Source organism: Parasteatoda tepidariorum, chromosome 9 (assembly GCF_043381705.1).
Source record: "Parasteatoda tepidariorum isolate YZ-2023 chromosome 9, CAS_Ptep_4.0, whole genome shotgun sequence".
Classification (NCBI taxonomy): domain Eukaryota; kingdom Metazoa; phylum Arthropoda; class Arachnida; order Araneae; family Theridiidae; genus Parasteatoda; species Parasteatoda tepidariorum.
Window position 1 is genome coordinate 66,926,416 of NC_092212.1, and position 26,611 is coordinate 66,953,026.

The 26,611-nt window shown below is 28.2% G+C and overlaps 1 protein-coding gene across 1 annotated transcript; it reads right to left on the bottom strand.

Annotated features, from left to right (window-relative positions):
- Positions 1–1,045: 1,045 nt before the first annotated feature.
- On the bottom strand, positions 1,046–26,609 carry LOC107447711 (Bifunctional arginine demethylase and lysyl-hydroxylase PSR). Its single transcript, XM_043039576.2, has 8 exons — positions 26,368–26,609; positions 22,899–23,119; positions 17,740–17,892; positions 15,958–16,154; positions 13,951–14,098; positions 11,362–11,550; positions 10,419–10,600; positions 1,046–5,208 (listed from the first exon to the last, which is right to left on the bottom strand). The coding sequence occupies exons 1-8, from the start codon at positions 26,441–26,443 to the stop codon at positions 5,163–5,165; spliced, it is 1,212 nt and encodes a 403-aa protein (XP_042895510.1). The 5' UTR covers positions 26,444–26,609; the 3' UTR covers positions 1,046–5,162.
- Between the last annotated feature and the right edge of the window lie 2 nt (positions 26,610–26,611).

The following is a 26,611-nucleotide window of genomic DNA, read 5'->3' on the forward strand; positions in this document are numbered from 1 at the left end:
AATAAATAAAAGTATTTAATTATTAAAAGTTAACTGATATAAATATTTAGTGCTTAGAACACTAATGTTTATCTAAAAATTATCATATTTGCTGCTAACATGACTAAATATGCGTGTGGCCCTTCAACCAAAAAGGTTGTGCACCCCTAGTCTGATTCATAAATCACAGTGATATGAATTACAATATCAAAGTGAGATTCATTATTGCAGTGTTTTCACTACAGCGCGAGAATCTCGCATATTTTTTTCTTTTCTCGTATTAAAAAATGATTACCGCGAGAAATTCGCGCATTCTATAAATCAATTTCAAAATTCGCGAATTTGTCGCATTTTGGAAAAAGTTTCGAATTATGCCATTTAGAATAAAATCGATTTCACTTTTCTTCCTGGATTTTTCATTATTTTCAACAACTGCCTCATTATCTAGCTTCCCTATTTACCAGTATTGTTCAAAACCTTTTCGAACAACAGAACACAACCACGGAACCCCTTTCAGAACACATTTCTCTGCAACTACGAGTTTACTGTAGGTAAGGTTTCTTCATGTAAGACGTTCAAATTTTTTATGCGCTTATGTAAGATGGACAAATATCTTGTAAAGGCAAAATCTTCTATGATGATGCACCAAAAATATTCAATGCTTAAAAAATAGAAGACGTTAAAAATTTATTATAATTAAAGGTATGATTTCTTTTTTCAGGAGTTTTTTGAAATCTCACCCTGTTTTTGAAATCTCACCCATTTTTTTTCTAGGATGAAAACACTGCATTATTGAGTCAACAAGTGATACAAATAGTTAAGTGTGATTTCTAAATTGAGTTCATACAAATGGCGATAATATAAATAACAATGAGTGAACTAAACAGTAGATACATAAACAGTTCTCAGACAATAAAAGCAGAATAACTAAAAAAACAGATTTCCGAGAACAAGGTGAATTTTAATTTTCCGTTTTTAATTTTATTGTGATAAGAAACCGCAGATATTATTTCTTTGTATATTAAAAATTTGCGTGATTACAAATCAAGAAAGCATTGAAAACGAATGAAGACATTCCAAATTTTATTATGCAAATGATTACAAATACTTCCCATAATGGGAATGAAATGGAAGCATATATATATATACACAACACAATTTACTTACACTTTCAGTAGTCACACACTTGTACTGATAGTTATTTTTGTGTTACGGAAGAAAGTAAATTAAAACAGAAACAAACAATGCTTTAAATTTTGCAGATTATTGATGAGTGTTGAAGATAACATTTAAATACATACAACAGCAGCAAAATACCTGAAACATTACCCACAGTATATTATATATAGCTTGTTTTAAAATGCATTACATTTTTCAATTAAAGTAAAATACTTAGTCAAATAAAATCATGTAACTGTTTACTGTCGCAAGTATATATACATATAAAATCTTTCTACAACAAACATCATTCATATTCCTTAAGTAAAAAATAGATTAGGTAATTATATAATAATTTTTTTTCACAGGTTTAAAGGTTTAGTTGTAAAATAGTATTAATGACTCCAAATTTTTGTGAGTGAGGGCTTAAATTACGCAATTAAGTTTATTGTGTGATGTTTATTCACTTAATTCTATTCAGAAAATCAAAAACAACTCTAATCCATTTTCAGTGGTTTTACAAAACATGAACAAAATTATTTCTCATCTAGCAATAGGAATTTTTATAAAGAATCAGATGTCCCTGGTCATTTTAAAATAGTTAAAAGCATGGAATTATTTCATAATATTTGGAAAGAGAAAAAATGGAAAACTGTGCTTGTTATTTATTAAGTTAAATTGCTTTCAAAAATCACACATATATAAATATAAAGCTTCATTTTCTTCACTAATAATTTTTAAAAATATTCTCAGTTGAAAGAGGGGATTGAGCAAGTTCTGAAATTTGATGCCTTGGTTAATAAAGTACTTAAAAAAATTTCATTCTGTCTTTAAAGCTTCTTTTGCTCTCTAACACAAGGTTAAAATCTTCCAAACATAAATAAGAAGTTGTGAACAGTTTAAATTTCAAATGAAAATATGCACTTTCTTCTATGTAATTTTAATCATAGAAATGCAAACAATTTAAGAGCTCATTTTCTTTATATTTAATATGAAAGGGGGTTTTAATTTATCTTAAATAGATTCTTAGTCTTAACAGCATGGCTGCTAAATAAAACTGTTATTAAATTAATATTTAATCGCATTTTTTTAACAGTTTTAATTTCAACTACAACAGTTTATCTTATTAGATAAACTGTTTCATTGGTTTTAGTTTATCTTAAATAGATTCTTAGTCTTAACAGCATGGCTGCTAAATAAAACTATAACTAAATTAATATTTAATCATACAGATCAAGATAATTATTTAAAAGTAACAGAAAGAAAAATGTATTTTTTTTAACAATTTTAATTTCAACTACAAGAAAAAAATTACACACAAATTATCACATCAATGAAACAGTAAACAAAAATTAACACCATCCTTCATCATACACAACAAAAACAAATTATTCTACATACTTATTGCACATTTAACACTTTCCTTTCATAGCTCATAGCAATAAATAATCCAAATTTTAAGTACATAAGTTAATACACTCCTTTTAATTTTAGTTATTTTTATGCATATCTTTCATGAGTTGCAACTAAACATTTTTTTAAAATATTAATTTTTTAGCATTAAAATTTTCTTTTTTGAATAATAATTTATTTAAATTTTATTCCCATTTCTAAGATAAACACATACTTGATTACAATAAGTTAATACACTGAGCTTGCGGATTTGTACTAAGCTTTGTTGTAGAGCACTTAAATAACCTGCATAGAGTAGTGCAGGTACCCGTATTAAGTCAACACACATCTGTTATGTTTTTATTATTGATCATTAGTACTACAATTTTAACATAAATGGATTGCTTAAATCATATATTTTTTTTTTTGTACTTTTCAGTTAGACAAATCCTGCCAAGGAATAATTTTTTGGCAATGCTTAGGAATACTTTCATAAGTGATCAAAACAAAATGGCCATCACCTAAAACAAAACCGAAAACATTCATCGACATACAAATACATACATGATATTCATAGTGCAGACCTAAATTATCTAAAAAAAAAATTTCTTTTTCACTTGGTTAATCAAAAAATATTTTCTTTTTGAATTTTCCAATTTATAATTTTCTGGAACTTCAAAAGACTTTTCATTTAATTTTAAAATCAAGATGTATAAACTGAACTGGATACTCAGAATTTTTTTTATTTTAAACCATTTACTTTTATTATAAATTTTTTAGCACTTAATAGTTTAGAGCAAAATGTAAAAAAACTCCTATGACATTACATGTTCCACCATGGGTGCTACGGAGATTAAGGCTCAATAATTTTGTTACCAACAATAAGATGTTGGGGATGTGAATATTTTTTCTCACCACTTAAACTTCTTTGACTAGCTAATACCCAACAATACAATTATTGGTGAGCTTAAAATCACCAACACAGATGGGCCTCGGTCATTTCATGACAGCTGATTGGCTGAACTTCTATGCTGCTCTAGCAAGCTGTAAAGCTCTTTCAAGTAATACAATATAATAATATTTTAAGTAAACCTCCAAGTTAATATTCCGTTAAGAAATTATATTAAAACACAATTCTCATCAAAACATATGTATTCCACAAACATTTTTTTAAACATCAAAAGTGAAAAAAAATTCATAGTACAGTACAGAACCCGTTATCCGGAAATCAAAAAACCGGAACGAAATTCGATAAATTTTCTCGCCATTTAAAAAAAAAAAAAAACATTTTCCTCATAAGATTTTACAATCTTTCTTTCTTTTTTTAAAGATGTTTACCTTACCATCATTTTGGAAATAATCATCAGTGTATTACTTCATCGTTTTTTCTTATTTTAAAGATTATTTCAAATTTTTTTTTTTTTTAGTTGGGTTTAACAATAAAAAAACGGCTTTTTGTAGCGATTCAGAAAACCGGAAAAATCAGTTATCCGAAATAGCGATGGTCCCGTCATTCCGGATAATCGGTTCCCTACTGTATATGCAAAGACTTTCTTTAAAATTTACACCTGCGAGACAAACAAAAATTTATAGCAATTACTAATTTAGAAATTCATATGAAATTTATTAAAGCCACAACAATCAGCTCAGCATAATTAAGTATCAAACAGTGAAAAAAAAAATTTCTGTTGAAAATAATTGTTCCAATTTTTCCTTAAATGTTGGTTCTATACAAATGATTAAATACATAGTTTTGGAAGACTAGAATAATGAAATATGTCAAAATATTTCATTTATGGGATGTCATAACTTCCTTCCAAAATAACATTCTTAAAAAATAAGTTTAAAAAACATTTTTCTCTCAAAAAGATATCAATAGCTGATCTCCTATATCACCTAAGATAGTGTACTAATCACAAAATAAATAACACGATACCCAGTAAATCAAGTACAAAAATTTAAAGCAACTTTGTGAGCAAGTTGGTTTTTAATTGATACTTTTGGCTCACTTAACGGTGCTTTTGCAATGTGAAAAAATGAATTTTTTTTTTATCTAATTCTATAACTGTGCTGTTAGAACTAGGTTTAAAGCAATTAACTAACAAATGTCAACATTATGAAGCTTAGCTTTAACTGAAGAAAGAAACATAAAATTAGTAAAAAATAATCTAACAGGATAAAAACAATATGTTTTTTCCCATTTAAAAAACCAAATTAAAAATTATTTGTTATTTACAAGCAAATGTAAAGAATATTATTTTAAATCATTAACTCTAAAAACTGAAATAAAAACCTTGTATCTATTTACTTAAGTGCATGTGGAAATTTAACTTATACATAACCGTTTAAATGTCAAGTACATTTATAAATACTGATGAATTGTGAATATCTACGTAAAAGGTAAAATAATGCCTTAAAACTGAACACAAAATTATAACATGCATAACTGAAAGTACTGTAAATAAAACTAAACAGCTTCATTAAAGTCATGAGTCAATGGAGTTTTGTTAAAAGAATAAAGCAGGCACATGCAAACAAAGCACTTTCTCATATTTTTAGTACACTTTGGTGGATTTAAAGAAAAATTCCATGATAAAAATGATTTTATTCTTTTAGGCTAGTATGTCCCAATGTTATCTTCTAAAACGTTTATTCTCATTTTCATGATTAGATCGTTTCCTATAAAGAGAAATAAATAAAATGTTACTTTAAATTAATAAAACAAAAAAAAATTGAAAACAAATAAAATTACTAAAAATATTTAAAAACCAATTTTATACACAAATTATTGGCGATTATTGGACAAAGAGCAAATATTTCATTTTGATAGTTTTTTAGACAAAATTTTATTTACTTATGATAAAATTTTATGAAGAAAAAAAAACACAATTAAGACTAAATTTCTATTCAATCAACTTTATGCAGAAAATATTACTATTTATTATTTGGAGAGCAAACATTTTTCAATACTTTTATAGCCAAAATACGGTTTAATTTAGGTATTTACTTATAAAATTTTATGAAGAAAAAAAAAACACAATTAAGATTAAATTTCTATTCAATCAACTTTATGCAGAAAATATTACTATTTATTATTTGGAGAGCAAACCTTTTTTAATACTTTTATAGCCAAAATACAGTTTAATTTAGGTATTTACTAAAAACATTTTATGAAGAAAAAAAAAACACAATTAAAATTAAATTTCTATTCAATTAACTTTATGCATAAATTATTACTATTTGTTATTTGGAGAGCAAACATTTTTTAATTCTTTTATAGCCAAAATACGGTTTAATTTAGGATAAAATTTAATGGAAACATTGCACAATTGATATTAAATGTTTAGAATGCTAAATAAGTGATTTTGTGCATTGATATAGAGAGATTGCACAAAATTATGAAAATGCTTCTATACTAACTCAATGTAAACAATCTTTTTTTTTTTCACAGCAAATACTTTGGAAGATTTTACATGGCAAAATTTTTGACACAATTAGAAAGATTCATGCTTGAAGCTTTTAGAAATGTCATTTTTACCCACTCAAAATTCGGATCAACTAAAATGAGAGAAAGTTACTAACTTATTTCTAGCTTTAATACCAGCAATTCCGAAATCATGTTATACGATAGCGATATTTATATAAGAACGTTTTTTTAATTATTGAAATTATTAGTATTGAAAAGAACAAAAGCTTTTATCTCCATGCACTTATTTTGGTCTGCAAATTTTGTATAGTTGAAAAGAACACCATTTTAAATTTTAAGCGTGATTTTTTTCAAATTGTGGCAACAATTTTGGCATGTAAAGTCATCCAAAACATTTGATGCTAAAAGAAATATTGTTTACATAGAGTTAGTTTAGAAATATTTCCATAATTTTAACTGACCCCTGTATATTACTTATAGTTTTATAAATAATTAAATAAGAGGTGTTTTCTTTAAAATTTTGAAACATATTTCAGCAAATTAATAATAAAAACTTTTTTGCAAGGAAAATGAATCATTTAGTGGAAATAAACAAAATATGCAGGTAGATAATTAAAGAATCTACATTTTAAAGGGATAAAATATTCAGAGGCACTTAAAGCAGCAAATCATTGAGGATAAAAAAAAAGGGCAGGATGCTTCCTTAACAGAAAAGAGCATTTTGAAAAATCACTCACTTAACACCATAAAAATTTCTCAAAATGAACTGAATTTTATCCTTAACAATTTTTAAATTATCCACTTACACTATTTTATGTGTAAGTTTCAAAAAGTAATTCTCACTCATTATCAAAATAGGAGAAAAACTTAAAGCTTATGAAAAATAATTAAAAGCATGCTTAAAGACAATTTGTGAGCATACATTTTTTTCGAAAAAAGTCAACTAAAAGAATGATTAAATAATAAACAAGTCAAAAGAATTTTTTTCTATAATTTAAACTAAAATTATGAGAAAATAATCATTTAGATTTGCATCTAAAAAAAGGGTATTTATTTAAAAAAATAATAATTTTAAAATCACTTTAAAAATTTATTCATCAAAATATATCACCCTCCTAAAAAGATAGAAACTTATAAAAATTTAACCAGCTGAGAATAATCAGAATTAAACCTTTAAACAGAATTTTACCAGCATGTAATTTTTATTGGAACAGTGAATTACTTTTTTTAAAAATATGAATAAAAAGGCAATGTTTATAAGGGATGGTAGCTTATTATTATTATTATTTTTTTTTTTTCTAGAAAAAGAGCATATTTATAGGGATCAAAGGGCAGGGAGAACACTGTAATTATAAAAGCAATATTTGAAGGATACTAAAATATAAATATCTATTACAAATTAAATACGATATTTATTTAAGAAGAAATAGAAAAGTCTCAACATATTAATAAAACTACACTACTGATAATAATGCAATGATCAAGCTCATGTTGGTATTTTAAACTACCATAAGCAAAATAAATATACGTAAATAGTCATGCAATGCAATAGATTTTCACTGAAGTTTTAAAGTAACTTTAGGTAATAATAATAAAATAAAATAGAACGCTTGAAAATTAATATTCTTAAAAAAATATGATAAATGAATCTGTTATGGGGGGAAAAACTGATTAATCAGCAAATAAATATTTGAACAGAATGTTTTTTTAAACATTCACAGTAAGTTGGTTCTGTTATATTTTAAAGCACATTTATTCACAAAATTTCTAATGTATTCTATCATTTTAGTAGTGAAACTGTGAAAAAGGCAACTAGTTTGAGCCTACAGAAAAGTAACATAGTCTTAGCAATCCTACACTTTTTCTCTTTCCTTTATTTAAATTAATTTCCTCACTTGGCATCAATATACGATTGAAGTGATCATTGTTAAAAGGGGGTATGTTACAAATCTGCACTTTCAGGAAAAAACAAAAAAACTGTGTCAATTGTGGAAAGATTGTTATAATTGCTTACAAATTGTTGGATTTTCATTTTTGGGCAATCTAGAAAACTACTCGATATTTGATAATTAGTATTTTTTTTAAAACAACAAAAAACTCATTTTTGTAAAAATGTAACACCCCCCCCCCTATGTATCATTGACCGCAAAAATGTAACATTGACCGCTTCAATTTTAAAACACTAAATGAGACATTCTAGAATTGAAGAGATAATCAATCAATAAAACAATTATTTGAATAGAACTAATGTTATAGGGAAAATAGTTCATGTCTTTAAAAAAAATCTGAAGAGAAATTTAAGCATAAATTAGAATTTAGTAATAAATTAAGCATTAAGAAACAATTTTTTTTATTATTATTAACATACAGAGTTAAGAGGTTATAATTATATGTGCTATTTTTATAACATATTTATTACTAAAATGGTATTTTGTATTTTAAAGCCAAAACATGAAGTTTCAGTCAAATCATATATAAATAATCAGCACTTTACCAACTTTTTTATTTTTCAATTATTAAAACCTGAGAATCTGAAACAATTGTATATCGACAGCTGTAAGCACAATAGTGTTGTCAAAAAATATAAGTCAGATAGAATGAAAACAAATAATCCAAGTTTTAATAACATAAGTTATAAACAGTAAAATTTGTCACAAATTGTATAAACAATAACACTAAAAACCTTAATCCATTTGACTTAGTATAGTAAATGAACTTCAAATGATTATGTTAACAATAAATGAACTGCAATATGAAAACTTCGATTTATGTCCATTACATACTTAAATTTTACCATTGAATAGTAAATGATATAGAATTCATTAATGATAGTTAGCATAGTATGCATGTAAACAATAAGCACAGTAAAAAAATTTTAAAGCTTTTTTTCTTTTCAAGTTTCAATTAAAAATAGAATTCTAGATAAAATCAGGAGATGGAGAAAAACTAGGAAAATCTAGTACTCTATGGATTTTTCAGTAAGGTAGACAGTTAGGCAAAGAGAAAGAAGTTTTCGAAATTATTTGTCAAACTATTTTGCTCTTTTTGTTTATCAATTTATTCAAGCAGAGGTAAAATAAGCGAATTTTTAATGTTCCTCACAAATGTTCGATAATTGCTTGTTTTGTTATACGGCATACATCAAGTTTGAACGGTAATTCCTGTCAAACTTTGAGCAGCATGTTTGTAACAATGCTGGCAACAGCAGCTATGATACGAGCTCTGGTTGTTGGATCTGAAAGCACATGCACAGGAAAAATCGCAGGAGATAAAATCTGGGATTCTTGGAGACCAAGGCAAAAGTGCATTTATGAAAGAGTAATTTTTGACGAATTTGTTTTCACAGTTTGGTAAGTCTTCTAGCATAGCATCATCAATTGGCAGCAACTCATTCAAAACTTACTTGAATTACCATTGAATGTAAGTCTATTTTAATTAATTATATGACGCATAGTAAACTTACAAAATTAGGGCATTCATTTTACTTTTTATACATTGTCTGTTGTCTAAGAGATTCTTTTAGTAACAAAATATGAATACAGTCTTTCTCTCTCTCATTCAGAAACAGTTTAAATTCAACAATGTCAAGAGTAAGAGATTATTTTAATTACAGTAGAGCATCGTTTATACGACGCCGAAGGGACCACCAAAAAACGTCGTATAATCGATTTTTACTTCTAAAGCTGAAACTAACTCTGTTTTCAGTTAATTTTAATGTTTAACGTGTTGATTTACATAAATTTCTAAATTAGACAAAGCAAAACAAACAAATAAGCAAAGAAGAAAAATTGCAGTGAGCAATTTGAATGTATGTTACCTTTAATTATATTTTCTTGCTATTAGTCTCTACAATGCTTTGAATAGCGAGTTGAACTTACTGCTTTCTATGATGCAATTTTAGATTTCTAATCACGGCCAAATCTAATGGCTGAAGCGCACTTGTGCAATTTGCAGGAAAAAAGAGAGCTTTTACATTTTCCAAAATAATTAGTATCGATGGGTGCGCTGGACATTGGTCGATGAATAGCAAAATTTTTCGTTTTTGCCTCTTCATAACATTGTCTAGTTTTTTCAGTCATCTAGTAAAAATTACGGTCGTCATCCAAGCATTCTTGTTGGCACCCTTTTCTGTATCATTCATGTTGGCAAATTTCGCTTTTTTTTTTAAAATACACAAGAAAAAATTTAATAAACATCAACAAAATCTAAAAACCGACGTATAACCGATACTGTGCGGCGTATAAACGATATATTTTTACATTAAAATGAATAGGAATGATTTGGGACCACACTAAAATGTCGTATAAACGATGCTCCACTGTATTCATCAAAAGCTAGATAATAATGGCCATACATTGTTTTTACTAATTTCAACAGTCAAATGCAAGAAAAGTATCAAAATGCTTAAAGTTAATAAAATATAAATTAGAAACTATCTCTGAAAAATATATGAGAACAGCACCTTTTCTTTTTGCGATCAGTTATACTAGCTTTACCAGAATCATCACTTTCAGAACTAGAGCAAACAGATGATTCATCTGATGAAGATGATGAACTAGATCCACTCGAACTGTCCGAAGCTACACCAGTATTAGCATTTACATCTATGCGGTCAGCAATTGCAGCTAACTCTGGTCTTTTTTCCTGAATAAATAAAGTTTTACATTGGAAGGTTGGCAATGCAAAACAGGGTTCATGATTTTTTTTTTATTGAAATTGAATTTTTTTTTTTAATTTAAATCGGTTATTTTTGAGTTTTATACAAATACTACACTGTAAGAACTTTGATTTATGATTTAAAAAACTTTATAAATGTTTGATCAAAATTAAATTAATATTAAAACTATATTATAACAATATTTTAGAAGCTCTAACTTCCTAAAACAATTTTTCATTATAATACATAGCTTTGAATGCATAGCAACCATTTTTAAACAAATGCATGATTGAAATTTAAAGACTAGATGAAATAGAGAATTTAAGGAATACTTTAAAGTATTAAGACAAAATTTCAATTAGCAAACAAAATTTCAATTTAAAATTGTTTTTTTTTTCTCTTGGTTTTTAAAATGGCAAAATAAATAAATGTAACAGATTGTGTTTATAATGTAATCATTCATCAAAAAATAAATAAATATTTTATCTATGTATTTCTATATTAAAATATTCATTTTTAATCCTATATTAAAATAGATAAGTTAAGCTGTAAAAAAAATAATTTAAAACAAAAGAAAGAAAATGATAAAAGTATCAATAATTTAAAACACTGTTTTTTAACTTTCTAAATCAATATATATATATATAAATCAGTTGATTAATATCATGATTTAAATCAAGCTGATTTAAATCAACAAACCCTGATGCAAAGGAATCTGGGAAATGAAATAAATGAAAGCAAAAATTACCCTTAAAATTTTATACCACTTTCTTGAGAGTTTAGGTCTTCCTCTAATAGTTTTATGCCACACTATAGGAAAATTTGTAAGACTACAAAAGTTCTGAGTCACTGCAATGGTGGTATCCATGTTTACAACAACATGCCACCATCCTCCAGGCACAAAAACAGTCTCTCCAGGACCTTGGAGAAGTTCCAACTGGAAAAAAAAAATTGCCAAATTGGTAAGAAATTTTCAAAATATCGAATAGTTAGTAAGTTGATTATTAAAAGGTTAAAAATATTATATATTATTGTTAATCCTCCAAGCATTAAGCTCCTGGATTTGCTCCTGATCTCTAATAGTGAAATTTTCCTGGATTTCCATTGAAAATGAAAACATGAGGAATGCTGAATGTTTAAGAAAAAAAACAGGATTAATAACACTCAGGGGCATGATAATGCCTCATTATCATAATTTCTTGCGTATAATCCACACAGGGTGCGTAGACAGATTTTTCACACAAAAAATAAGCACTTTTAAAGCAATTTAAAAAAAAAAAACATAATTAGGATCTGTGCGGCAATAAAAAAAAAAAATTTCTATCGTTTAAAGTTATCATTTATAAACATAAAATCAGTGAAATTCAAAAACTTTACATAATCATGATAAAATAACTAGTTTCTGATAAATATTGCTGAGAAAATCATGCATTTTAAAAAATAGAAAATTAAGCACTTTTTACAAACTCCAAATAAAAAAAGCACCTTTAAGGGCTTTAAAAAAGTACTTTTTAAGCACTCAAAAAATATTTTAATCACTTTCCAAAATCATAATTAGGATCTGTGCATAAATAAAAGTAATTGTTTTCTATCGTTTAAAGTTCTCAATTTATAAAATAAAATCAATGAAATTCAAAAACTTTACATAATCATGATAAAATAACTAGTTTCAGATAAATACAGCAGAGAAAATTGTGAAAACCATGCATTTTAAAAGATAGAAAATTAAGCACCTTTTAAAAATGCTACACTCCCTGTCTACCTATTTTATTTTATAGTTGTCGTTATTTTATAATCACCGACTCAATTTTGTGTTTCTGAAACCAATTTTGTTCAACTGCGTAGCCTTGTTATTTTGAACCTAATGCATAAGACAAGGGAACTCCTAGATCTATTATTAAGAGAAATTTGCCTTCATGGAGGACTTTTTGATGGAGCTAACTTGCATTTGCATTACATGGAGAAGGAAACCATTAAAACGTCCCAGGGTTAGACTGGCGGCAAGGGGACTCTTAACCACTGAAGATATTTTAAGTCATCCCTGTGGTCAATGTGAGTCAGGCTACTGAGTTTCTAGAAGAGTGAAGTCCGCTGTAACGAACATAAACTGCACAGTAGAGGAAAATAAAAAAGATGTCATTATATTTGGACTACTAAAGGATCATATTTCATGGTTATGGCAACCCGTGATGAGGCCTTCTGTCTTTTAGGAAGAATTGGTCGCTCGGATTCGAACACGAGTCACCTCGTTGGGAGGTGAGCTCTCTATCCCCCGAGACACGACGGTTCGCAGATTATCAAATATAAAACAGTGTTTTCTCTACAGCGCGAGAATCTCGCCTATGTTTTCTTTTCTCGCAATAAAAAACGATTAACGCGAGAAGTTCGAGCACTCTATTAATCAATTTCAAAATGCACGAATTTTGGAAAAAATTCTTTTTTTGCCATTTTGAATAAAATTGGTTTCACTTTTCTTCCTTGATCTTTCATTATTTTGAATATCGGTCCTTGTTATCTAGCTTCCCTATTTATCAGTATTGTTCAGAACCAGTGCGAACAGCAGAGCAACTCTCCCGAACTACGGAACCCCTTTCTCTGCAACCACGTGTTCACCGTAGGTAAGGTTTCTTCATGTAAGACGTTTAAATCTTTTGTACTTGAATGTAAGATGGACAAATACCTTGTTAAGGCGACATCTTTTACTCCGTATCGAACAAATGAAAATCGGTAGAAACGGTCAAAACGAAACAAATACAGATATTTTTCAGCCAAATAAATATAATAGCCGATGAAAAAGTAGATATAGAACATTTTCCATAAGATGATGCAGCAAAAATATTCAATTAGAAGATGTGAAAAATATATTATAATTAAAGAAATAATTTTTTTCCAAGTCTATTCGTGCTTTTTTAATTTTTAGAAATCTCACTTAACTTTTTGAAATCACACCCTGTTTTTGAGAAAAAGTGAGAAATTCTCTCCCATTTTTTTTCTGTAATGAATCACTGATAAAACCATGAGGATTCATCAAATAATCTGCTGAAATTATTTTCCAATCATAAGACATCAAAAAAATTTTATTGATTTTCGGAACTGGACATAAAAAATTTTTGGATGCAAATTGGGGGCAAGGCTTTATTGATGAAATGTATTTTATCAGTGAAAAATTTGCTAATCAGGAAATTCCCATCTTCACATATGCAATTTTTTTTTTATTTATTTATTTGTTATTATTATTTTTTTGCATCTAGTTCAAGATCCCTTGGTTTAAAAAAAGCAAACCAAATTATATTTTTTTTAAAAAAACTCATTCATGGGTAAATAAAAATATTATTACGGGCTTGCAGTCTTGTGGCCAATCAGGTTGTTGAGTTCTAGGATATATGTATTGGAACCAAGTAACAGCTTCATCTCCTTGTTTACCACCTTCTTCTGGTCTAACTTTGATCATCTCTTTAGGAGTATGAGTTGGAAACAAGCACCACCTTAAAAAGCAAACTGCATTATTAACAAATTTTGACTGCAAAACTATTAAAAGAAATTTTTTCATAAAAAAAGAAAAAACTACAAATTAATAGAAAATATATTTGAGATAGAGCATATTAAACATTTGGAAAAATAATTCTTTACATGTCTTAAGTCTGCCTAGGAATAGAAAAAAACTTATTTAAGACAATTCTTTTCCTAGTTACTCATGAAAAAAAAAATCTCTTAATGACAAATTACAAATAACATTTTCAACAAGCAAAGAATTCCTGCCGTATGTTACAATACTCAGGGGTGATTGTGAGCCCAACTCAAAAATCATGAAAATTTCTTGAGTAAAATCATTAATGAGGCATTTCAAAAAATGAATGTCTTTATAAATTTAAATCATTGATATTTTCAAAACATGAAATTCTAAATAAATTATATGCAGCATAACTTAAATGAATAATTATGTATAAATTTACTTTTATGTCTAATCACATTTATTATTCTAAAAGAAAAAATATTTACAAACAGATTACAGATATTTAAAAAATAAAAGTATAAATTCTAGTTCTAATATCTCTACATAAAATATACAAGAATTTTTAGAAATAAATGTGATCAATGATTTCTTGAAACTTCCAGACCTTGGATTTTTACCAGAGCACAATCATCTCTGAGTACTATACACAGAACAGTATTTTTAGTGAAAAGGTTATAACTGATCATTCTTTACATGTATGGACACTAATAATAAAAAGCTGCAAAAATATATATATATATATAATCTAAAAACAAATAATAGAAGGTAATAGGTAAGGAAATATATAACCTAAGGTTAGATATTTCATTCAAGATTCTGGGGAAGTTCTTTTTCTTACTCTTTCTTGTAGCACAACACAATGTTAAAAAGAAATGATAATACCAACAAAACTAAGTTTCAAAATACAGTGTCTGTTGTGTATTAATAAATCACATTTATTCTGAGAACAATAAGTTATATTAATAAATATTATAAGAATTATAAAAACAATTAATTAATAAAAGTAGAAAATAAAATAATGTAAAGATATAATGTCATCATAGCTCACACAATTATATCCGAAAAAATTGCGCCTCCTAATATTGTACAGTACAAAACCTGTTATCCGGAATTCATGAAACCGGAAAACCATAAAACAGAAACAAAATTCGGTAAATTTTCTCGCCATTTTTTAAAAAAAAAAATTCTTTTTCCTCCTAAGATTTTAGGATTTTTTATTGTTTCGAAAGATGTTTACCTTACCATCATTTTGGAAATAATCATTAGTGTATTCCTTCATCGTTTTTTCTTCTTTTTAAGATTATTTCCAAAAAAACATTTTTTTTGTTAAGTTTAACAATAAACTAACGGCTTTTTGTAGCGATTCAGAAAACCGGAAAAATCAGTTATCCGGAATAGCGATGGTCCCGATCGTTCCGGATAATCGGTTCCCTACTGTATTAATGCAGCCAAAGCAAAATTTATACATTAAATAAAGAACACAAAAATTCAAGAAAAATACAAATAGAAACATATAAAGTGAAAATGGACATTATAAACTTGCAAGCATTTTGTAAAATAATGTAAAAATATAAATAAAAAGAATAAATAAAAGTTAGTGGGATATATTTTTAAGTTCTTACTGAAGTACAGAACCACATGTGATTAGTCTGTTACCTTAGATGGGCCCAAAAATTGGATTTGAGCAAGGTAATAATAAATATTATACTGGATGATTTGAAGTTTATAATTACTAAAAGTTCAAATTTAAAACACAGCTATTTTAATTCAATGATTTTAAGAGAAAATGTTAACATTTATTGAAAAATATTAATTGAACATTGGAAATACCTTTTATGTCCTTCGATAAGAGAATTCCAAGCACTGGTGCCCAGTGGATCAATATGAATTCCTGTTCCAGATCTAGCAGATCCCATGACAAACCATCTATAAGGTGGCCTCCTCTCTTCACCAGCATATTTAAAAAGATCATCTCGGAAGAACTTGGGAATATCATAATCGTCTAGCAACTTTTTTCTGCGAGGGTGCTACAAGGAAATGTGAAAATTAGTACAGTACAGAACCCGTTATCCGGAAATCGGAAAACCAAAAAACCGAAACAAAATTCGATACATTTTCCCACCATTTTTTTAAAAAAAAAATAAACTTTTTTTTCCTGATAAGATTTTAGGATTTTTCTTTCTTTTTTGAAAGATGTTTACCTTACCATCATTTTGGAAATAATCATTAGTGTATTACTTCATCATTTTTTCTTCTTTTTAAGATTATTTCCAAATATTTATTTTTTTTTTTTAGTTGGGTTTAACAACAATAAAAAAACGGCTTTTTGTAGCGATTGAGAAAACCGGAAAAATCAGTTATCCAGAATGGCGATGGTCCCGATCGTTCCGGATAATCGGTTCCCCACTGTATTAGGAATAAAAAATAAAAAGAAATTTTTAAAAAAAATTTCAAGAAAAAAAGGAAAGAAAGAAATTTAAAAAAAAAAAAAATTTTTTTTAAAAAAAACAGATTTAATAAGTATTTTTATAACAACTAATTTATCTTTCACGTACAATGAGCAAAATAAAAAATAGACAACCCTGAATAACTTTTGATATAATAGGATTTTCAGGCTATTAGACTCTATGTGTTTCAAGGGAGTGATCTCAAATATGTGAATTATTAAGTACAAACAATATTTTACGAAATCAGATCTCTGTGCATCACTAGATGCCCTAAACTGAATCAAACATTGCAACCACATGAAATTCCAAGTTAACTTGTACAGTTATTTTTAAGCAATAGTGTAAGGTTGATCTGGTATGCCAGGCAATAGCACTTAATCTTAATAAAACCACAGTTTATGATATACTGGGCTGTAACGCTCAACTTTAAGACCGAACCTAAAACTCAATTATTAAAAAAATAAATGTCTATTACATAGGTATATTGCATAATTAGAAAATACCAAACTATTATTTTACAATGCTAAATATGTTTTCTTATATTTCTGCTGTAAGTTTTATAAAAATATAGCAATATATAAACACAAAATGATGTTAAACAGACATAAAAAAAGATACTATAGTAAACACATTAGAGTTATTACTTATGACAGGTGTATCAAATTTTTTTTTTTTAATCACCTCGAAATTATACCAAGACTACTTCATTAAAAACTTTGTTTACCTTTTCCAAATACATAATAGAAAAGTAAGCTAACTTCAATATTCCATTTCCAAAAAAAATTCCACTTCCAACTACCCTTCGAACTTTTTTTTAAATGTTTTTAACTCTAATTTTCCAATAATAAAACAATAAAATGACAAACATGACGAAAATGTGGAAAAAAAATTCGTTAAGCAAGGTTACTAAATAAACAAGGCAGAAATGCAGTGTTCTGTTGCAAAAAAAAAAAGAACTCCAAGCTTCTTGTAAAATTTGATGTTTGAAGACAGATTTTTAGCATTGACTAGAGTTGCCCTCTAATTGAAAACAAATTATTTAATGATAATGTATTCCTTTTCAGCAACAAAACCTTTAATTGGAAATATCGAGTTAACTACATCTGATTATAAGCAAAGAACTTTCAATAAAATTACTCATAAAGTATCAATAGTTAAAACATACTTCTCCAAAACTGCTGTCAAATATATATAATGGACTGTCATCTTTGTTATGCTCCATGTAATAAATAAAATATTTCATCTTTAGTTTCACACTGTAACCTTCATTGTCTTCACCACATTTAAATTTTTGATTCCGATATTTTCGAACAAGGCGCTGAAATAGAAGAGCACAAAATAAATCTTTTAAAGATAAGCTTCAATTAAAATTAACAGAATTATTATTACATTTTTTTTTTAAAAAAAAGTCAATGATTTAAACTTTTTTTAAATCAACAATCAAATCTCTTTCCTTATGAATTGTAACATCTGCTTAACAGTAAAATGTCTTTTATTTTAGTTTTTAACAAAAGTGTATTTAATTGAATTACTTTTTTAACTGAAACTGTTTTAATAGTAAGGGAGTAATTCACCAGATCATGAAATGTCTGCATTTCGTGTAAATGAACTAGGTCATGCTTTATTGTATTATTTTTTATTTCTATTAAATGTGCATAATTCATTTCGTAATATGAGAATATTTAAAGTAACTACATTAAAATTGAAATAACTAAACTGATAATAAAATTGTTTTAAACAAACTACAAGCCAACAATAAAAGTTGGGAATGGAATGAGCATTTACTCTAAGAGACTAAAATATTGTTAAGAAGCTAACAGTTAATTTTATTGAATCTTCATGCATCATTCAAATAAAAAGTAGTTAAATTTTCTTTTCTTAGTGTTTGAATAGAAGAATCAAAAGATAGTTACTTGAAATAACTCAAGTCTTATTTTCTTTCCAGTCCTTCTATTTATGTCAGTATAGTATATAAACAGTTAGATCCCAAATGATTTGGATGACTAAAATTCTTACACCCTTGAAACACGCAGTTGATAGCCCAGGAGGTCTTGGACCCATTGCAGAATCATGGTGACACAGCAACATTGTCACAAACATTACAGAGTTCTTGCAGAAAGATTTTTCCTTCGGGAAGTAAAAACTTTTGCGTTTCTGCAGAAATTTTCGAAAGATTTTATCTTTTCCTCACAATTATATTCAAAAGATGCCTTTCTCAAGCATCGGAGTGGGAAAAAAATGCTTGTTATTTTTCTTTTCCCATTTAAGAATAAGAAAAAATAAAGAATAATAATGTAAAAAATTTGGGTTTTTTTCTGTAGAAATTTTTGTCCTATTTTTTTATGCAGTTATTACTACTGATTTGCACATAGCTTTTAAAATCCGATATTTTTAATACAATATTATTTATCACAACAAAGATTTTATCTTTTCCTCACAATTATATTCAAAAGATGCCTTTCTCAAGCATCGGAGTGGGAAAAAAATGCTTGTTATTTTTCTTTTCCCATTTAAGAATAAGAAAAAATAAAAAATAATAATGTAAAAAATTTGGGTTTTTTTCTGTAGAAATTTTTGTCCTATTTTTTTATGCAGTTATTACTACTGATTTCCACATAGCTTTTACAATCCGATATTTTTAATACAATATTATTTATTACAACAACCGAATCTCCAAATGAAAGCACGCATTTAGTAACCCCTTTATTTTTTGTTTATTTTTTTAATGGCGGGCACTTGGAACTATTGTCCATTGGCCACAGAAAGTGCCAGAACTGGCAACTCTCTTTTCGCTACCCAGTGGGCACCTGTGGCAAAGCCACGGCGGTGGAGCAGCATCGCCCACGTCACTCTAACACAGTGTTTCTCAACGGGGGCGTTGGGAGTATGCTGAGGGGCGTTGGACTTGTTTTGGGCGGCAGGGGGGCGTTAGGTAAGTTCTGGGCGGTAGGGGGCGATGAGCAGGTTATGTTATTCAAATTTAATTTTAATACTCCCAAATAAAATTATTAAATTAAGAATCATTTAGTAAATAAAATTAATCTAAAATTAATCATAAAGAAAAAAAAGATTAAATTAATATAATAAATTTAGAGTATCGGATACAACATTAGTACCTGCAGTAAAACGAACTTATGCAACACATATTCTCCGATCCGAATCACCACAGCACAGCGCATGAGTTAGTAGTTTTTGCCTCTTACATTCAAGCCATTTGGGGAGAAATAAAGTGCACGCACTTTTTGTAAAAATATTCGATTTGACCCGTGTTTCTTATGATGGTTTAGTTTGCTTCTTAGCAGTCTTTTACCAGTTTCGATTCGTTTTCATTGTTTATGTGGCCAGGTACGTTTGTGAATTAGTTCTTAATCGTAAATTATTTATTAATTTGAAAAAACAGGTGATTTTCTTTCATTCGTATTTTGCTGCCACCAACAATGTCGGTTAACGTAAAGAAGTATATTCCATACAGTGCCACGTACTTGAAGTTTAGATTTGTTCAATCGCTGTCGAACTCTCAACTACCCATGAATTTATTTTATAACAAAGTTTAATATAATGAGACAATGGAGCCTTCCCGTTAGCAGAAGCATTTGCAAAATACTCATTCTCACAAACAAAATAAAGATTTGTCATTTTTCACGAACATCAAAGACAAGTTTCTGAAGGCACCTTTGGCCTCTGGCTTACTAACAACCTAATCACAAAAATGCGATGATGGTTTGATAAGTTCTTATAATATATCAAAATTAATTGCTAAATCTGGGAAATGTCATACCATCGGCAAAGAATTGATACTGCCGCTGTTAAGGAAGTTTTAGGAACAGTTTTACACTATCCAGCCTCATCCGATTTAATCAAAAATATCCCTTGCAATAGTGGGTCGACATGGTGGGTTTTTCGCCGTTTTGAAGAGGGTGGTACCAGATATTTTAGCAGTTCACTGCGTGATTCACAGACAGTATTTAGTAAGAAAAAACCTCAGCGACCGTTTGCATCAGTCATTGCAATATGTTATATCTGCTGCGAACAAAATTCGCAGTAATGTTCTCAAAGATTGATTACTCAGACAGCTGTCTTAGAAAAACTATGAAGAATATCGCTTGCTACTACACCGTGATTCGCTGGCTTTCCAAAAGAGCCTTGTCTCAATGGGTTTTTGAATCTTTTCCACTCTGTGCTTGAGTTTCTCGAAGACAGAATGTAGCTCTGAGAGACAGATTGCTAGAATTTAAGATAGACGCTGGTGGATTTATTTGCAAAATTTAATGGTGTTAATTTGCAAATTCAAGGTGATAAACTCAGTTTGATCCCTACGAAATCAGTTATTTCTACATTTCTAAAAAAACTTATTTTGCGGAAGCAAAAATTTGGTAGGAATGAGTTCAACCAATTTCAAATCTTATCGTATCTTGAAAAGAATGGCGAAATTTCCTCTGATGATACACAAGAATATAGTTAACACCTTGATTCTTTACACATGGACTTTTCTGACCGTTATAAATGTGTTGTGTTCTGTTTCCTTCAATGGGTTATTAACCCTTTTTTTAAATATTGAAACAGAAGAGGTTCAGATTCAGGAGGAATCGGGCAAACTTTCAACTAATAATGCTTTGAAATGGTGATAACTCACAGAATTTTGGCTTCAAGGTAACATCAGTCGCCTCTACTCTGGACTGTCAAAATTCTTTTAAAAATTCATTCTTATTTTCAAAATTACTTTTAATATCCTTCCCTTCGAGATACTTCGTCGAACGTGGATTCAGTGCTGTTATGGATCAAGTCACAAAAAGGAGAAATGGACTCGAAATCCTGTAACGAGGGGACTTGCGTCTTCACCTCAGTAAAAATATTGAACCGAACGTTAAGAAATTGGCTATGAACCATCAAGTACAATCATTCCCCTGTCATAGTAACTTGATTGTTTCGTTAATACTACTTTTATTTTTGGGTGTTTTTTTAATTATCTAATTAAGAACTAGTGACTCTTTTCAAGCATAGTTTTCTTTGTTGAACATTTTTTTTTCATTACCGTATTTATTTTTATTATGACAAATAGACTGCGATTACCTGCCTGGAGAAAATTATAGAGTTAACGTACACATTAATTTTTTAAAAAGAAAAACATGCAAATTTAACACTTAAAAAATTGCCTAAAAATGCATCTTATAACTCAGCACCCCCCCCCCCCCCCCCCCCNTAAATAACTGGATTATCACAAAGGGGGGCGTTGATATGTTTTTTGCTTATTAAGGGGGCGGCAACGTTAAAAAGGTTGAGAATCTATGCTCTAACACAACCCATTTATAGGGCGGGACACATTCACTCATTCACACACAAAGGAGAAGGACATAGAACACAGATAGAGAGAAAGAAACATCCATGCCTTGCCCGGGATTCGAACCCAGAACCTTTCTGATGCAAGGACAATTCCCTGCCCCTTACACAGGCCGGTCGGCTTAACTCCTTTATAAAGAGTCCAATTCGCGTTATTTCACCTTCGATCTTTTTTTTAATAGTTACTGCTATGGATTTCATGATTTATTTAATGTGATGATAAATTACAAAATGCAAAAAAGGAAATAATTAGTGTGTTATTCCCCTACAAAATGCAAGGATACCACCCATAATATTAGAATTAAAAGAAAATTTCATATTCAGTTAAAATAATTATTTTATTTAAAACAATTTTTTTGTTTTTAAGTTGACACTTCTGTTATTAGTAACATGTATATTTGCTTTTTTTTTATATAAGTTTCTCGCAGGAAGATATTATTAGAGAGATATGTCATAGAAAGCCCAAAAAAATTCTGCCACAGGGGTTTTGGATAACTTTGAACATGGGGGTCAAAGACATGGAGGTAGCAATGTGGTCAGCATTACACCTCAGCAAGCTAACACCCATCAATGTGAAGGTGCGTTTGCTTCAAGCTAGATAGAACCTGGCTACCATGCAATGGCAGCCCAGTACCTTAACCAGTTGTGGCATTACAGTATTTTATTTGGCACATGCAAAAAAATATATATATATTTTAAAATTAAATTTTTAATAATAATATATTAAGCTAAACATATTTACAACACACTAATCAAACGTGTTCAATTTGTTTTTAAAACATAATAAAAAGTCACTAAAAATTTTGTGAAACAATTAAGCTAATTTTATAATTGTAAATAAACATGCTTCTTTTGTACCAACTAAAACAATACTATGCATAGGGTAAAAAAATAGATAAATATGAATATAACATTATTTCATATTCTACTGAAATTTTAAAAGTAACAATAATACAATGAAATTTAACAAAATTTATAAACATTTACAGGTAAATTCCATTTGTATCGAGCCTTCCATTCGTCTGTGCTTCCAGTAATGACAACGGGCTTGTATATTTTCTCATATTTTTCAATAAATACATCCGGGGATACATCTTTCACATGAATTCGTTCAACATTATCTTTAGCTCTTACAGCATTTAAATCAAGTTCAAACTTTTCTGCATAATTTAATTTAGTCCATCCATTCCCTTCTTTATCGTTTAATTCTGAAAAACAAAATTATACATTTTTAAATTATATTAGTTTTACTTTTAAAAAAAATTAACATACTGTACATAAATACGAAGACACGCAGAATCTTTCATTAAAGNATATATATAGATTTAAATTTGAGAATATTTATAAAACACGCTGTGTAGACTCTAGCAAAAAACCATAATGGGATAAAAATTCAAACTTAACACATTTGAGCATTATATTTTCAACGCATAAAAAAACATTTTGCAGTACTGCAAAATGTTTTCTATAAGATATACAACATTTCTGAAAAGTTTAAAGGATATAAAGATAATTAATTAAATTCAATCTCTAAATCTGACATAAGAATTGAATAAATTAGAAGATAATTTGAAATTACACATCCATATCCACCCTTCCTAAATATTGACTATAAAATTAGGGTTGAATTTTAAATGGAGATATCATTTTCATCTTAGTTAAAAATTCAAAAATATAAAATATTTAATGAGCTCAAGAAATAGTAAAATTTAGAATTTTTTTTAGCATTTCAGAACCCATACAAATTCTAAAACCATTGCAGCATCAATAGACAAATCAGTTTCAATTTATTACAAATTAGAAAAAAAAATTAATTACACATATGTTGTAGTTTTTAATTCACTTGTAATTTTTTTTTTCGATCAAGAATTTAAATTTAAATTAGCAGCAAATCAACGTGCACTTATTTTTAAATATAGTATATGGATCATCACAAATAAAAGGATATTTCTGTAAAGTGATCTGCTACGCCAACTACGATCGCAAAGGCGCCAAATTGATTTTAAATGGAAAAAATTTTACAAAAAAACAAGATGTTGCCTGTGGATAGCTACGAGTTATACCCTTTAAGTTTGATTATCTTTTTGTCATTTTTTCCCCCTTTTTTTCCAGTTTCTCGCTGGTTCCTGCCTGGAAGTTGCGAAGACTTGACAATTACTCTGCCATAGATCACAATACTTAAATCTCACCACAAATAATGTGTTAATTTGGCAAAAAGACACAGGATGACATCTATAAACATCAATACTATGCTTGATATCAACTGGTTGTTAATTGTAAATTGATTGGATCATTGATGAATATGGCTAATAATGTGGTGCATGAAGTGGTGACAACTTAAGCACCCTTAAAATATCCAGTAAGATAATGATGCCCTAAGAACTTATACAGTCATACAAGTAAAAATTTGTTTTTATGTTTTGAGAAGTTTTTATGCTTTTTTATACACAGAAAATTTTTTATTTTCTATTATATTATATGCATCAGAAACTTGTTGGTACCAATAAATTATAATTGTTACTCAGAAAAAATTATTTTATAGACTTGCCGAAATATAGGCAATGCCAGATACAGGATTGGGATATTTCCATGTTGTGATCTGCCACCCCTAACTAATTAAATTGGTTTTAAGCAGGTTCTAAATTGATTTAAAACAGGAAAAAATAAAAAACTATTTAACCAGGGTTGGTCACAAGTTATACCTTTCATGTTGGTCCCTTTTTGTGATTGTTTTTTTCTTTTTTTTTAAGATTCTTGAGGGTCACTGCCAAGACTTGTCAATTATTCTTTCACAGATCACGACACAGAAATCTCCCCTAAACAACTTTTTCACAGTATTTAAATTTTAATCATAGTCTGATTTTTTGAATTGCACCAACCAGGGGTCTGTCCAAACATTTTGTGAATGGTCCAGTTTATGTAAAATTGCGAAAAAACTATTCATAATTTGTGAATATAAAATAAGCGTAAAGTCACATTCTTTCAACCAGGGTCCTGCTTTTGTGAATTTGTGCAAATAGGGTCCTGTTACTTGGTATTTAGCCTATTCCGCTCAACACAGAATATTCATTTCGGACGAATAATGGAAACAAAATAACTCACATTTTTAATAATTTCAACTGACATATAATACAACTTAGTAATCAGGGGTCTCTTTAGGTTTTTCTGAGAGGTACCTATTTTGTGAAAATTTAGACATAATTTGTGAAAATTAAAAATTATATTAAAAAACCAAGACAAAAATATGGATTTATCGTTTCCAACGAGATACAAAAAGAAAATTTTAAGAAAATTTATTTTGTGAAACTACCGTTTTTCCTAAAGTAGAATTTGTGAAGGTCCGCCAAATTTATTACCGCTAAACGGTAATAAATGAGGCCCGGACAGACCCCTGGTAATGTATCACTTTTAATGTGTTACGCATTAAGTAAACTTAAACAATTCTTAAATTTATAATATTTTTATTTTATTTAAAAAATTGCCAGAAAATAATTTTCATTTACATATTACTAATTAATTTTATGAATAAATATAAATTGATCAATTACTTATTTAAAATATTTTTTTTTTAAATATTAATAAGAATGTGCACACGATGTTTGTTAAAGTCGAAATATTTTCTTAGAATACGACATTTGGAATCTGAACTTAGGGAAACTTAAACTTAGTTTGTCCCCTTCCCCTCCGGGATGAGTTTATTTGTTTAACAAAACAATAATGAAGATAAACAAATTTGTGCAAGGTCCCATTAAAAAATCAATTATTTTGTGAAGGGTCCCTTTTTATGAAAAGATATTTGTGAAGGGTAGGTAAATTTCTTCTACACAGACCCCTGCCAACTCAAACAGTTTATCTTGTCTGCTGATTATGCACCATTTTAAAGCCAATATATTGGCAGGATGTATGTTGTTTAGTCAAAATTAAGAATATTTCAAAAACATAAAAAATTAAAACTTAAATTTAGCACAATTAAACAATTTTAAAAATAATTTTAACATATAAACTTTGTAATAATTCAAAATTTCAAAAAGAAATTCTCGTTAGCCAAGTTAGTACGCTCGTGGGTTTAAACTAAAATCAACATATAAATTTCTAGAAAAATTTTTCTAAACTTTTTAAATTTGAAATAGTTCCATAAATGAAGAACTTTTGAAAAACACGTATGAATTTTTTAATGAGTCGAAATTTTATTGATAGTCACGCTAAATGAATAACAAACTATAGAAAAAATTATGTTTAGTTAAATAAAGTATACGTTCTTAACAACACTTATTTTCAACTATCGGTCACTGACCGGTGTAATGACAGGAAGAGCTTCAATGGAACGTTTGCATGAAAATAAAATAATAACACTTAACTATAAAAACAACATAAAAAATAAATTATATAATTAAAACAATGATCAAACAATTTAACAAGCAATGTTGCGCAATAACGCTAAAATACAAAAGACAACCTGGCCTTGCTCTGATCTTGGCATCATCGATTCGTTTGAATGCTCTCCTTAAAAACTTATCAGCATCTAGATCCATAAATTAATAAAATAAAGAATTATGATTCAAAATTCACAAATTTTATATAAATTACTAAACAAAAATATTCAGTTTGTAGAAGAATATAACAAGAAACGCAGCTGATTTCCAAATAAACATTAAAACAAAATGAAAACTGAAATTTCGAATATAAAATATTCGAGTTGA